The 13,694-nt window shown below is 51.5% G+C and overlaps 4 protein-coding genes and 1 non-coding gene across 5 annotated transcripts; 3 read left to right on the top strand and 2 right to left on the bottom strand.

The window, feature by feature from the left end:
- Positions 1 to 14: 14 nt before the first annotated feature.
- On the bottom strand, positions 15 to 311 carry APUU_60721S (uncharacterized protein; the record flags this gene model as incomplete). Its single annotated transcript, XM_041693993.1, has 1 exon — positions 15 to 311. The coding sequence occupies one exon, from the start codon at positions 309 to 311 to the stop codon at positions 15 to 17; it is 297 nt and encodes a 98-aa protein (XP_041559867.1).
- Positions 312 to 1,766: 1,455 nt separating this feature from the next.
- Positions 1,767 to 1,839, top strand: APUU_t60003A. The gene has a single exon. It is a non-coding gene; the product is annotated as a tRNA-Lys (tRNA).
- A 221-nt stretch (positions 1,840 to 2,060) lies between these two features.
- Positions 2,061 to 4,450, top strand: APUU_60720A (uncharacterized protein; the record flags this gene model as incomplete). Its single annotated transcript, XM_041693992.1, has 4 exons — positions 2,061 to 2,217; positions 2,275 to 3,514; positions 3,573 to 3,966; positions 4,016 to 4,450. 4 exons carry the CDS (start codon positions 2,061 to 2,063, stop codon positions 4,448 to 4,450), a joined length of 2,226 nt encoding a protein of 741 aa, XP_041559866.1.
- Positions 4,451 to 4,690: 240 nt separating this feature from the next.
- APUU_60719A (MFS transporter) lies at positions 4,691 to 6,415 on the top strand (the record flags this gene model as incomplete). Its single annotated transcript, XM_041693989.1, has 5 exons — positions 4,691 to 4,735; positions 4,787 to 4,857; positions 4,903 to 5,128; positions 5,175 to 5,492; positions 5,543 to 6,415. 5 exons carry the CDS (start codon positions 4,691 to 4,693, stop codon positions 6,413 to 6,415), a joined length of 1,533 nt encoding a protein of 510 aa, XP_041559865.1.
- Positions 6,416 to 9,606: 3,191 nt separating this feature from the next.
- On the bottom strand, positions 9,607 to 11,351 carry APUU_60718S (FAD-dependent oxidoreductase; the record flags this gene model as incomplete). The annotated part of the gene is made up of 2 exons (XM_041693988.1): positions 9,607 to 11,041; positions 11,095 to 11,351. The coding sequence occupies 2 exons, from the start codon at positions 11,349 to 11,351 to the stop codon at positions 9,607 to 9,609; spliced, it is 1,692 nt and encodes a 563-aa protein (XP_041559864.1).
- Between the last annotated feature and the right edge of the window lie 2,343 nt (positions 11,352 to 13,694).

Raw genomic sequence — 13,694 nt, 5'->3', positions numbered from 1 at the left:
TAGAATTTCCACATCTAAGTAAGAATCAAGAAAGAGCGCAGGTTCTGGGGAAGCTCGTAGCCGAACTTGTCATCGGCAAAGTGGGTGATCTCGTTGGTGCACTGAGCATCGGAGTAGAGGTTGAATTCGATGGCTCCGCCTGGGTTCCCGGCGTTGAAGTCGACGATCTCGCCCGTGTCGCAGGAGACTGTGGTGCAAGTGCTGGAGCCTTCTCCTGAGAACGTGTGGCCGCAGGCGTTGATTGTCCAGGCGCTGGCGAGGGGAGCAGCGAGGGCCGCGGCGATGATGGAGGTGATCATGGTGGTCTTCATCTTGACTGAGTATTGTTGCAGATTTTGTTTGGTTTGGTTTGGCTTGGATATCGTGGTGAGGAATTGAAGAGATGGTTGGAGTGTTGTTATGCAGAATGGAAGGGAGGGCGATGTTTATATATGTCCGGAAAGCAGCTTCATGCATGCGCGAACAGCTCATCAAAGCCTAATTCTAACCCTTGGGAATGAATCTACCCAAGCCCTATTATTAGCCAAATCCTTCAAAGCCGCTCAAAGCCTATTATTAGGCCGTCATAAGCAGCCTCAAAGCCTTTTATTAGACCTCACAAACTACTCCAACCCACAAAGCGGCCCGGCAGTTGCATTGTAACCGTGCCAACTGCCAACTCGGCCTGCTTATTCCCTGCCTGTGCTGGTCCACTGTGCAGAGGTGATACCAGTCCAGTAAGATTCTGCAGCCAAGAGTGGCTGGGAGCTCACCTGCAGCTTCGCCAGGCCCCCAGATGCTGATCCGCCGATCTGACTGGTCAGGCAAATACACCGCAAGAAGACCGAGAATACCAAGAGTCAGCCTTGGCTTTGAGTGGAGGGCCTTGTTTAAGGCGCACTCTCCGGTCTTGGTACTCAACAACAATCAACACTGTCGGATATCTCGATGTCAATCTGATACCATCCCATCAGTTGGAATCTTCTGAGTACAATTAATCATGAATACTTGGAGCGATATTCATTACAACTGCGATAATAGGTTACTTTACCTAAGCAGTATCATTCTTCGGATCATGCAAGGTAACAAGGTAACATCAAAGGAATCGCATCACCAACATACATCTGCCAAGTGCCTGCGCTGCAAACCGCTATACCCGGAGTAAAACGCGGCCAATGCCAGCTGGTCGCCGTGTCTGGTCCAAGCCAGTGAAGGAGCATGTGCGGCATCCAGATGACGAAATCAAACTCCTTCTGGATGAAGTGCGGATTTACCCCGGTTTTCAGTCACTCTCAACTTCTGTAGGGGGCGCTGCACTATGACATGCAACATCAACCGACTGAGATCATAGAGCGCCGCGGCCTACAGGTCAAGGTCAAGGGGTAGGATGCGGGTTACATCCAGGTTGGTTAACAAAGGCAGGACAAAGAAAAAAATAGCAGCACCTAACGAGAAGGTAACTTGGTAGTTGTAGTAACAAATCCGTGAGACGTGGGAAAATCAGTTTGCATACTTATAATCATCCGAATATTGAACAATCTGATTATATATATGTGAAAACAATGCTCCAATATAGGATGCGAAAGTTGAAAGTACACTTCCAATTGTAGTAACAAGATCCCAAAATGCGTGCAATATACACACAACTACAATTTGAGGTCAAGTTTGATGTTCATTTCTGAGATTATAACTGCAACAGCTTCACTCTATGCAATTAGACCTGGGATGATAAAACTATCACTGGCCTACCTTATGTGGCCATAAAAATTGGCGTTTTCCATGAACTAGCCTGGCTAGCTCAATCGGTAGAGCGTGAGACTCTTAATCTCAAGGCTGCGGGTTCGAGCCCCGCGTTGGGCTTTCTTTTTTGTTTTTTCTTTCCCCTTGCCTCCAGGAAAACCGGAGCGTAACTCTTCAGAATCGCATTCCCTGTTCAGTCATGCAAGCAGTACGTAAACGGGGTGACCTAGTTTTGATTGTTTTCTAAAGCTTAGAACGGCTTAACTAAGCGACCTGGAGTGAATGTTGACGAGTTGGTTACCACCAATTCCTACATCCACTCCAACTTCAGCTCACCCAAGATGGCAAACGAGGTCCAGTTTGCTGTGACAACCTCCACTCATAATCCCACGCCACAGAATGAACTCGCCAAAAAGACCTCCTGCGATGCGTGCCGCCGGCGGAAGGTCAAATGCGACAGAACCCAGCCATGTAGTCAATGCACATCCTCGTTCTACGGTACAGTATCCTACACCTAACCTAACACATGAGAAAATACCAGTGCTAATTTCGCAGATTGCACATTCTCCGAGCCAGCCCGCAAGAAGCGGAAAACAGCAACTGACGAGAAGATCGAATTGCTCGAGGGCCGAATACAGGCCATGGAAGAAGCATCAGCCCAGGCTGCTGCTCCAGACTTGCCTAATACATCATCGTCGCCTGCACCGAGAGGCCTACCACAGGCGCAGACAGGCCAGCCCGGTGCAAAAATCTATCATCCTACTGAGAAAGGAGACCTGGAGTTCACAGGCTATTCGGCAGATCGCACCTTCATCGAAGGCTTCAAGCACAAACTGGGAGACTGGGCGCTCGACGCGACGCATAAACGCGTCCCTGCTGTCTTTGCGGTCCCAGGTCTCTTCGACACAACCCGAGGACCACCGATCGATGTCGAGCTTCCACCCAAGCATGTCGCTAGAAAGTTAGTTGACGCGGCTCTGGATGCCCAAATTCTCTTTGGCATCATCCACCGCCCGTCGTTCGAGAATCTGTTCACCCTGGTCTACTCCCTTGATCGGTCTCATTACAGTATAGAGGAATGGCGGTTCCTGGCTCTTCTATACGCCGTTTTGGCGTACGGCGGTCTGTTTGTTGACTCGGCTGATGACCAGGAGAACGATGTCCTTTCGAACTCGTCCCGCTACTATGAGAAAAGCTTACAGCTGCAAAACATTGCCGATTGCAAAGACCTTGTCTCTCTCCAGGCCATCTTTTTCAAGATCCTCTACCTCCTCTTAACCACCCGAGTTTTCACTTGCTACACCTACGTGAGCGCCGCGCTATCAGTGGCACTACGGATGGGGCTCCATCGATTGGACTCCACAGCCCATCAGGATTTGATCCAGCGGGAAACCGGCAAACGAATATTCTGGGCTCTTTGGACCCTCACCAATGAAGTCGCTGCTACCTGTGGGCTTCCTGTGCTTCTCAGCAATGAAGAGATTAACCAAGAAACTCCAATAGAGGTTAACGACTCTTATATTGAGGCGCGACAAATCCTGCCGCAGCCAGAAGGAGAATTCTGTCTCACGACCATCGCAACTATCTATCGAAGACTCCACCATGTTTTTCAAAAGGCGGGCAAGCATATTTACTCTGAGAATCAGTCCACCCTGCTCCAGTCGGGGGGTGTAGGGAGCTATCTAGTGGGCATGAGTAAATTAAAACGAATTGAAGAACAGCTTCACCAATGGGTTCGAGAGTTACCCGATCATCTCGTTCTAGGGAATGGGTCCGACAACCCTGAACTCGCAGCGTACGTCTTCTAAACGGTGCACTTAGGGGAAATAGAAGAATCTAACATAAAGATCTAGAGCCCGATTCACCCTATGCATATTATATGCACACGCGCAGCTCTACATATACCGCCCCTTTCTGCGACAATCCATGATGCACACAGGAAGCATAGATCAACCAGATAGCACGAGCTCGAGATGGCTCGCGACGATATGCATACAGGCATGCGAGAACATCATAATCCTATGCGAAGACATGTTCAAACGAGGCTTACTAGGTGGTGGGAATTGGTTTACGACGCGCGCATTATTCAGCTCGACTTTGACTCTCTTCTACGTCGCTCTATCGTCCAGAGACCCCGGGCTTCTTCAGACACGATCCATTTGCACGCGTTTGGCACTGGGGAGAAAAATCTCGGATAGCCTTGCGAAGCGCAGCGGTCTTGCCCATCGGTGGAAAGTCATGATGACTGTACGTTTCCCATCTCGTTTTCCTATCACGTTGCTGAATCCTATATCAGGTCATGATCGCAACACTCCCAAGCAGTGCTCGCCATATTCAAGAGAAGCTCCTCAGCTTAGACAACACGATGTCGGACCTGAGTCGGTACAAAGACGAATCTCAGGCGCCTGATGATACCTACACAGCCTCGTTGGGAATGTCGGTATTAAATCTTTTAGGCAGCGACAGTTCAACCGCCGATAAGGTCAAGTGGCTGGCGCCTCATCATCTCGAAGCCCTTGGTCTTGGATGTTCTGAACATGAAGAATGTCGGTCTCCTTCGTGCAGGCTGGGTCTAGATCTACAAGGATTCAGTGAGGTCCCTCAACTTGATAACAATAGCACCGGGGACTATTTTCTGGGGAGCAATGAGCCCGTGAGTATGCCGCTAGAGACAGGAGAAGTGGGATTAGGGGATCTTGACGAGTTTCTGGATCTTCAGAACTGGTTATAGATGTGGAAGGTGTCTCAGGACTCCGTTAACTCCGTATACTCAATGCCAAGACATTGAAGACACTAACCCCAAATACGGAATCGGGCTGTCCGAGGACCGAAAGAGCCAATAAGAAGAGGCGACGCTAACCATATTCACGGCAAATTTCGAGCCCACCCCGAAAGAGCTCTATACAAAAGCGCAACCACTGCTCTTTCCAACAACAGCAACACCTCGCCTGTCTTTGCTGCATCTACCAACATGGCTGCTCAGGACGACAAAAAAGGCAACGAGAAAAGTAACGAGGTATATTGCACGAAACCACGTTTGATTAGGAACTCACTGATTGTATTAAAGCAACCGCTCTTCATGGACCTCTCGAGAGGGATAGTCGGCTGGGAAGATGATAAGGATCCTCAGAATCCAAGGTATGGAAGCAAAATACCATCAAATCACCATGCTAACTTATCTAGGAACTACCCTCCTTCTCGGAAATGGTCTCTTCTAGGTATCGTCAGTATCGTCACTTTAATCAGGTATGAATCTTTATATACTGGGCCCGCGAATGATATTGATTGTATCAGTCCATTCGCGTCTACTCTTTTTGCCCCTGCTGCTGGATACGCCGCGCAGGAGTTCGACACGACCTCGTCTATATTAAGCACCCTGGCGGTCACGGCTTATCTATTCGGTTACGCCGTAAGTCTTCCATGCTCTTTTCTGTCAGTGTCATTGACAAGTCTAGGTGGGACCTCTCTTCCTGTCACCACTTAGCGAGCTCTACGGCCGCAGGATCGTCTTGAACGTGGCAACAACGCTGTTCGTTCTATTTCAGATCGGATGTGCCCTTTCACCGAACATGGCCGCCCTTATTATCTTCAGAACCATCACCGGAATGGGCGGGTCTGCTTGTCTGACAATCGGCGGTGGAGTTATATCAGACCTCTTTGCGCCTGAGCAACGAGGGCTTGCCATGTCGATTTTCTCGCTGGGGCCCCTTCTTGGGCCTGTCATTGGTCCTATTTGCGGTGCCTTTATTGCGCAGGATGTTGGATGGCGATGGGTTAGTAAATACCAGATATTCGCTGCTCCATAATACTAATCACTGTATAGATATTTTGGGTGCTCGCTATTACAGGCGGCACCTTCACCACCTTCGTTATCATTTTCAGCCGCGAAACCAACCCAGTGATCCTGATGGAACGCAAAACACGGAAGCTGCAAAAAGAACTGGGCAGACCCGAACTCCGAAGCTGCTACGAAAAGAAAGACCAAGAACCGATCAAAACTCACAGGGAAGCCTTCAGCTTCCTCCTGCGCCGTCTAACAACCCCAATCCAACTCCTCATCCACTCCCCCATCGTCACCCTCATCGCGCTCTACATCGCCGTCATCTACGGCTGCCTCTACCTCCTCTTCACAACAGTCACCAGCGTCTTCGAAGACACATACCACTGGCCCCTCTCCACCAGCGGTCTCGCCAACATCGGCCTGGGCCTGGGCTTCATCATCGGCCAGATATTCTTCGGCCTCACAAGTGATAGAGTCCTGAAACGCCTCAAAGCACGCAACAACAACACTCTCACCCCAGAGATGCGTCTGCCGCTCGCCATCGTCTTCGCTCTATTCGTCCCAATCTCCTTCTTCTGGTACGGCTGGTCCGTCCAGAAACCTACTCACTGGATCGTGCCCATAATCGGCCTCGCTCCCTTCGCTGTGGGAATGATTGGCATCTTTAGTACGCTGCAGACTTATGTCATTGATTGCTATCCGCGGTATGCGGCGTCCGGGATCGCGGCTATTACGGTTATGCGCTCGATGTTTGGCGCGCTGCTTCCGCTGGCTGGGCCTTATATGTACCGTGCTCTTGGGTATGGGTGGGGGAATACGCTGCTAGGGCTTATTGCGCTGCTTCTTGTTCCTATGCCCGTTATCTTTTATCGGTTTGGGGCTGTGCTTAGGGAGCGTGCTAGGAAGGAATTTTAAAGCATTTCCAAGGTGGCTCGGGTGAGTATTTATATCAGGTGGCAACTTGCCGTGGTACTCGTGTGAGAGTGGAAGCTTCAAAGTTTATATCATTGTCTATTTGGACAGGAACTACCTGACTTCCAGTAATTAGTATAGATACGGGAATGAGTCAATTATATAATATGAGACTACAATAACCCGGTTTTACTACTTAATAAGCTCTCCAATGCTGCTAACTATACGACAATAGATCGGAGAGCATCTGCATCTCCACTTCGACTTCTCCGAACCCTGAACACTAAACTAACTAGGTTCGCTAGAATGGCAACCAAATACTCCGCACTCCAAGCCAAGCCCTCTTGCCACAATCTAGCCTGTAAATATGGGGGCATGGGCTATATCGGCAGCTCCGGGTGGATCGCGATCGGCCATCGGAACGCCCAAAGGATCAGGATCAGGATCAGGTTTTCTTCAAGTGGATGTCGCATGGGACGATCTCCACAGCCTTCATCTTTATACTTTCTAGCCTAAGCCTTCATCGGCATTCTCGATAGTGCCGACTGGACGTTGTGCTCTGCAATCACATGCCGACCAAACCCCGTCCTGGATATTTCCACGTGGAGCCGGTGGCTGTAAGCACTAGTTACTATTGGTAAATAATAAATTCAATGATAAATAATATAAAAGTTAAAAGGTCGGTTAAATACGAATGACTCTGTGGGTGTCGTAACTTTACGCTGACAGAACCCTGAGGCTTCTGGAATAAAAAAATAAAATAACCTGGTATAGCATAATCTGGGTATAACAAACATCATTATATACGAACCCATCCAAATCATCATAAAGTAACAGTAAATAGAATGGGGATGGATAGCTTCGCTTCGCTTCACTCCTCCTCCCTGGGCCCCCTCTCAACCCTCACCTCCGTCGCAATATGAATCCCCTTCTTGCTCTTATTTCCCCCTCCCCCTCCCTGCTGCCCATACCAATTCCCATGCACACCCCCATCCTCAAGGCTATCCCTCCACCCCACCGCATCCTGATCCGCCAGAATACTCTCCGTGGAATAATTCTTCCCCCGGACACTGGGGCTCCCCACAACGCCCGTCGCAGGCAGACCACTACTATCATAAACCCGACTCCCCGCACTCTTCGGATTGCGCGACGACAGGTTATACGACTGCGCCCCGGACCTCCCGGGCCTACCGAACACGAACGCGCCGGACTGTTCCGAGGCGTCGTATGTTGGGCGCCGCGTGCGTCTGTGTGACGAGATGTTGATTGAGAGGGCGCGGACGTAGGGGCCGTATGTTGGGACGCAGCTTATTATTACCTGTTTATGCCGGACTTGTCAGTAATCCACGTATCTTGGCGGGGAAAGAGGGGGGAGAAGAGGAAGAAAGGAAGAAAGGAGACGCACCCCGAGACTAATCTCCACAATGGACCAGATGATAATCGGCTGGCTATCTGTATACGAGCGCAGGTTCTTGATCGTGAAGACGCGGATGATCTGGATGATTGTGACGAAGAAGCCGAGGCCGAAGAGGGCTGCGAGGAAGATCTATACAGAAGAAGACCCCGTTAGCTTATGTCCACTTCTTTTGCTTGCAAGGTAGTAGAGTAAATGGGGCACCTTTTGCCGTAACTTCAACTGCAACCGCAAGAGAATCGGCAACGGCAGTGCAATGATAATAACATCGAACGCCAAACTCGTCGCCGCAAGCCCATAATACGAGGCCACAGTATTGATGCATTTCCCTGGTATCGATGGGTCCCATTGTTTAGCGACCTATACCATTAGCCATGTAGTCATTAACTCGGACTGCTGATAACGCACCGGATTACACCCAAACGACAGCACAAACGTAAAGATGATCTGATTGCAGACACAAGCCACAAGGGCCACATGGATGACCAGGCGGTACATCTTCACGAACCCGCCGATGCGCAGATACGACGCCAGCAGCGAGATCTTGAAGCCCAGCAGGGAGAGCGTGTAGATCGGTCCGCCGGCGTACTGCATCTTGCTGAAGGGGATGGAGTTTGCGACGGGGAAGTACTCGGCGTTTAGGCCTAGGCCCCAGCGGGTTTCTTACAACAATTAGCATTCATTCATTCATTCATTCATCCACTGTTATCATGAGCTCATCCGGATACTCCGGGGAAAGTGGAAGGCCTGTTGAAGGGAACTCACGAGCAACAGCAACACAGGCGTACGCCATTGCCAGGACAGCACTAAGCAGCGCGGCATAATCATCAATCCAAACAGCCTTCCTAATCCAGATGCGGACATGGAAGCGCAACGCCACAGCGACCAGGGACGCGCTCGCAAAGGTCATGCATACTGCGATGACGCGGGCGATGTGGTTGTTTGGATCGGGGGCTTGTAGATTATGGACCCAGCCCATGGCTTGACTCCATTCACGAAAGGAATTGAGACAGATTATAGGTATGTAGGTCGTTGTAGAGTGAGGATGGATACGGCAGACAGCGGCGGAGGGGGCAGGTCAAGATATTAAATTTGAGAGGTATTCGTAAAGTGGGACCCAGAGGAAAGACAGACGACGTCTCGCATCAGCACGAGCAAGCTGAGATATGAATATCTCGTTCCCGGAACATGGGAACCGGGCGATCTATGTGCTATGGACCCTGCGAGGCAGACTCCCCTGGGGCGTATCGAGAGCAAAGACCAGGCGAGCTGCGCTTCAAAGTTCACAGATGCAGCGTGCATGTCAGTTGTGAAAAGGAACTATTGAGATAGTAGGAGGATCGCAAAGGTCTGTTCACGGGTCCACGGGGCCATTGCAGACGAGATGCAACGGACCCGGCAATTAAGTTTGACGGCTCAGCCCAAGATCGGCTCGGTGACGACTGACTGAAGTGTCGCTGAAGGCTTGGTGGAGACGCTCCACTGCTGAGCAATGGATGTAACTCTCCCAAGGAAAGATCCAATTTCCATCTTCATTAATATCCAGCAAAGTTTGGCTTTCTCTGCGTCATGAGTCGAGCGCCACCGTGCCACTATTCCCGAGCCCTGAGATCGGTGCATTAATCAAACTCTGTTCGAGAAGAATCTAATAATGCAATTCAAATACTCAATAAAAGTTAATAACCCCAATTATGCAGGGGCAGCAGGAGTTATTCTCCGCTAGCTACAGAAATTACCTAAGGTGTATCTTGAGAAATTAACTATATCCTAAATAATACTATTACGCCCTGCACAGCCGGGCACCACGGACAGCCCACTCATCAGACCCAACAGCCTGCCAGGCATAGAACACATCATTCGGGTCATACTTGGCCTTGACCTCCCTCAACGCATCGTAGTTCTCTCCATAAAACACGCTCTGCCAGTTCGGCTGCCGGAAGTCGCCCTCGTTCATATACGCACCGGACTCGGGCGCCAGCTTGCTCAACGCAGGAATATAACTATCCGTCATCTTGCGCTGCTCCGCGAGCATCGCCTTATCCTCGTTCCAGGCCCACGGCGTCGTGATTGTAGTGCTGATCAGGGTTTCGCGCCACGCAGGGAGGACGGCGTTGTAGATGTCTTTGCCGACGAGGGCCTTGGAGACGTTCAGGCCCACGCCGATAAAGGTCGCGCCGGACTCGGTGATGTGGCGGTACGCCGCTGTAAGCTCGTCGTTGTGTTTGAGGACTGTCGAGCGCGGGATCAGGTAGCCGCCGTACTGCGCTTCCCCGACTCCAATCGCACCCTGCATGGCTGTGAACTGGGCGAGGTAGCTGGGGAACTGGTTGGCGTAGGTGGTGTACTTGATGCCGAGCTTGCTGAGACCGTCGGTGAATGGCTTTAGCAGCTGCGTCAGCTTTGCGACGGGGATGTTGGGCCCGGTGAGTGGGGAGATGGAGAAGCTGGTGTTGGTGAAATACCACACGCTCATAGCCCCCGCGTCAACAATCGCAGGGAGATGGGTTTGGTACAGCGCAACCGCCTGGTAAAACGTATCCTTCGAGATCCCGGTGCTCGAGAAGGTCAAGTTCAGCCCGGAAACAGGCAAACCAGGGTGCGCCTTGGAGGTCAGCGACCAGACAACACCGTACGTCCCGCCGCCACCACCACTCAGCGCCCAATACAGGTCAGAGTGCTCATTATCTCTGGTCGCGGTGATAAAGTTGCCCTCGCCATCAATAACCTCCCACTGGAGCACCTGGTCCGCCGCAAGCCCGTGTGCGGACGCAAGCGCCGAATGTCCTCCTCCTTGGGTATAACCCCCAGCAATACCAACACTCGGACACTCGCCACCCACAACCTCCAGGCCCTGCTTATCGGCCGCCGCGTACGCCTCGAACCCCTGCACTCCCGCACCAAGTTTAATCGCCTTGCCCTGGTAGTGTTTATCCTTCCAGTCGGCGATCTCGAGCTCCTTGAGATTATGCGTCCAGACACCCAGCGCGCCGGCCCCGGTGGATTTCCCATTATAGTCGTGGCCGGTGTTGCGCACGACGAGGCGGATGTTGTGCTCCGTGGTGAATTGGATCGCCTTGGAGATGTGCTCCGGCTTGCTGACGTTGACGGCGTAGACGATGTAGTTGTCCAGCGTGCAGGGCTTCGAGACCGGGTGAAACGGGTCGCACGAGTTGTTGGCGAAGAAGGGCGCCATTACAGAGGACGACGAGTCGTAGCTGATATAGTGTTAGATACATTACTAACACATTCCGCTGCGTAAGGGGCTTACTGTAACTCTGGCTGAGTCCACCCTTCCTTTAGCGCATCGCATTTCGCTTTGTTATACGCAGCGCCGTGGCATGGTGCGCCTAGCGGTACGGTCGCAACGAGTCGTCCATCGATGGACTGGTTGAAGCTTGACCAGGTCGCGCGAGAAGGCCAGTTCTGGTCGCCTGGCAGGTAGCGGCAGGAATCGGCATTAGCAGCGACAGGGGAGCCCAGGGCCAGCAGGCCGGTCAGGATGAGACCTGTTGAGCGACCCAGCATTGTGGTAGACTACTGTGTCTATATAGACAGGGACAGCAGCGAAGGGGCAGGTGCGCAGGTAATGGGTATGTTGTTGAGGGGAAGGATTTTCGGTACGCAGGCCGTGTTTATTAAATTATTAGGCGTACTGCACTCGGGCTCTCGCCGCTCTACCCCAACAGCCGGCCATAGGCAGTGGGGACTCACGAGTCACTGCGCTGTGCTGTCTGACTGCGTCTTGCTCCACGCAATCGGGCGAGTGCTGCGGTGCCGAGGATCCCCCGATCTGGCATTGACCTGGCTCATCCCACGATACATTCCTCGACGAGGTTGTACGGCTTTTGAGACCTGAAGGAAGAATAGAGTGTACCTGCATCAGCCAAGAACAAAGCCAGAGTTTGAAATCGCGCCTCGACAATCGAAAACCTTCCACGACCCCTGTGAACTCTGGTCAATCACGTTCCCAGGTCGTTCCGTTAATTTCGCCCGCTTTCCTTAGTCTGCAGCTCCTTGCGTCTTTTTGGACATCCGGACTGGCTGGAGCCCCGCCTCGGCTACAGTGGCACAGTCTTTCTTGTGGGTCGGGCCCACCGCGTTCCCGGGTCCCTTCCGTCTAACTTTATTGCCGCCCGCTGTTCCCATTGGACAGGAATGTGGTTGTGCGGGTCAGGGCAGATCGTTTCCGAACCAAGATAACCCTGCTCAATCAAGGCAAAAAGGCATGGCGAACTCTGTCTGCCACTACCATCTGCGGCGCTGCAACTCGTGGCTGCTCGGACGTCGTTCCGGCTGATCTCCACGCCCAAAGTAGTGCGTAGTCGTAAACTGAAACACTCAATCGGTCAATCCAGTAAGGTCCAGCCTCCTTGAGCAATCAGACTGACTCGATTGCACTGATATCGCGAATGAGATTCCAGGCATCATGCAGCCCTCCCCGCTGCCCTGCCCCTGCCAGCCCCGCCGCAGACACTGTCGGGCCGACAACGAGAAGTTGAGAACAGCATGCAGACCCCGAACAACGACCTTGGCAATGGCAACATTGCATGACTCGCCGAGAAGATTCTCACGGTGTACGTACGTAGGTTATATTAGACAATGACATTCATCACTTCGACTCTCGTTATTGGCTGGTTCTGTTCCCAGATACGGTTGACCGTTGTTGTCCTGTACGGAGTATGGAGTGCTCCTGCCTCCTGGGCCCCGTGAACCCGTATCCCCGCATGCTCGTATCCACAGATACAGCTTAACTATTCTTCTCTAATGCACCGGTGAGTCTGTGACTGCTCATCGAGCGCCACCCCCTTCGCCGGAACTTGCCCCGAAGCCCTAGGTCTTTGAGTTTGTTGGGAGTGCTGGATCCTTGCCCCTGGGGATTGGGACTTCGGAGGCAGCTGACTTCACGTGCCAAGGCCATGGTTTACTTCAAAATTTGGAATATTAGATCTATAGCTTAGTTCGGTACAGTAAGCTTTGGCTAGTTGGAGTAATCTTCGACAGGAAGATCATGTAGTTTTGGTCCTGTCAATGTGACTTCAAAGGATTGCTTGACGTTCTCAGTTGGTTAAATGCACTGAAGATGGAGATCGTAAGTCATCTTGACGCTATTACTTATGGGAATGGTTTTACATCGCCAACTTGGAAATGCGTAGGACCTTTCTGTGGAGTTGTAAGGAGTAGTACTACTAATAGTAGGTCACCACCAGACGATTGCCAAGGCTCTCTGGCTGTTTACTTCAGGGGCATGATGGAGAGGTGTCCCATGACTGAGGAAGCATTACTCAGATGAAACGAAGAAGTAACAGTCAGTCATCCAACCTAGCCTCGTAGCCATCTGCTGACTGTCATATACCGGGCCCACCGTTCAGCATGATACCGCTCATCCCATACTCTCATTCGTCAACACATCACCCGTACAGTTGTCAATGAGCCTCACATTCTCGAACCCGGATAAGGTAGCAAAAGTTGTTGAGATGGTGGCGGCGATGAAAAGCTGAAGTAACAAGTGACTCACTGAGGCTGATGCCAGGCGATAGTACCCACCTAATGGGAGAATATTAGTATAGTACTGCGCAGCGTACATCTGTTTGGATGCTGGGAGAAGCAAAACAATCCGGTTCTAGTGTACCTAGACCGTAGTAGTTGGTTTGTACTAGAACGGAGGTCCACCAGTAACTGCCTCTTCTACCACGCGAGAGAGCAAGATCTCATCAAAATAGATCTCCAGGGTTGTGAAGGAAAGACATGTTTGGCTTGGGAGTGTCAACTGAGGAGGTTCTGGAGATATCGATATTATCACGATTATCTGAATGCAGTCCTTGAATCAACTTGGAAATATTTCAGTCTGTTGGCCAATGCACTCTGGCG

This window comes from Aspergillus puulaauensis, chromosome 6, assembly GCF_016861865.1.
Source record: "Aspergillus puulaauensis MK2 DNA, chromosome 6, nearly complete sequence".
Classification (NCBI taxonomy): Eukaryota; Fungi; Ascomycota; class Eurotiomycetes; order Eurotiales; family Aspergillaceae; genus Aspergillus; species Aspergillus puulaauensis.
This window is presented reverse-complemented; position numbering and strand designations above follow the sequence as displayed.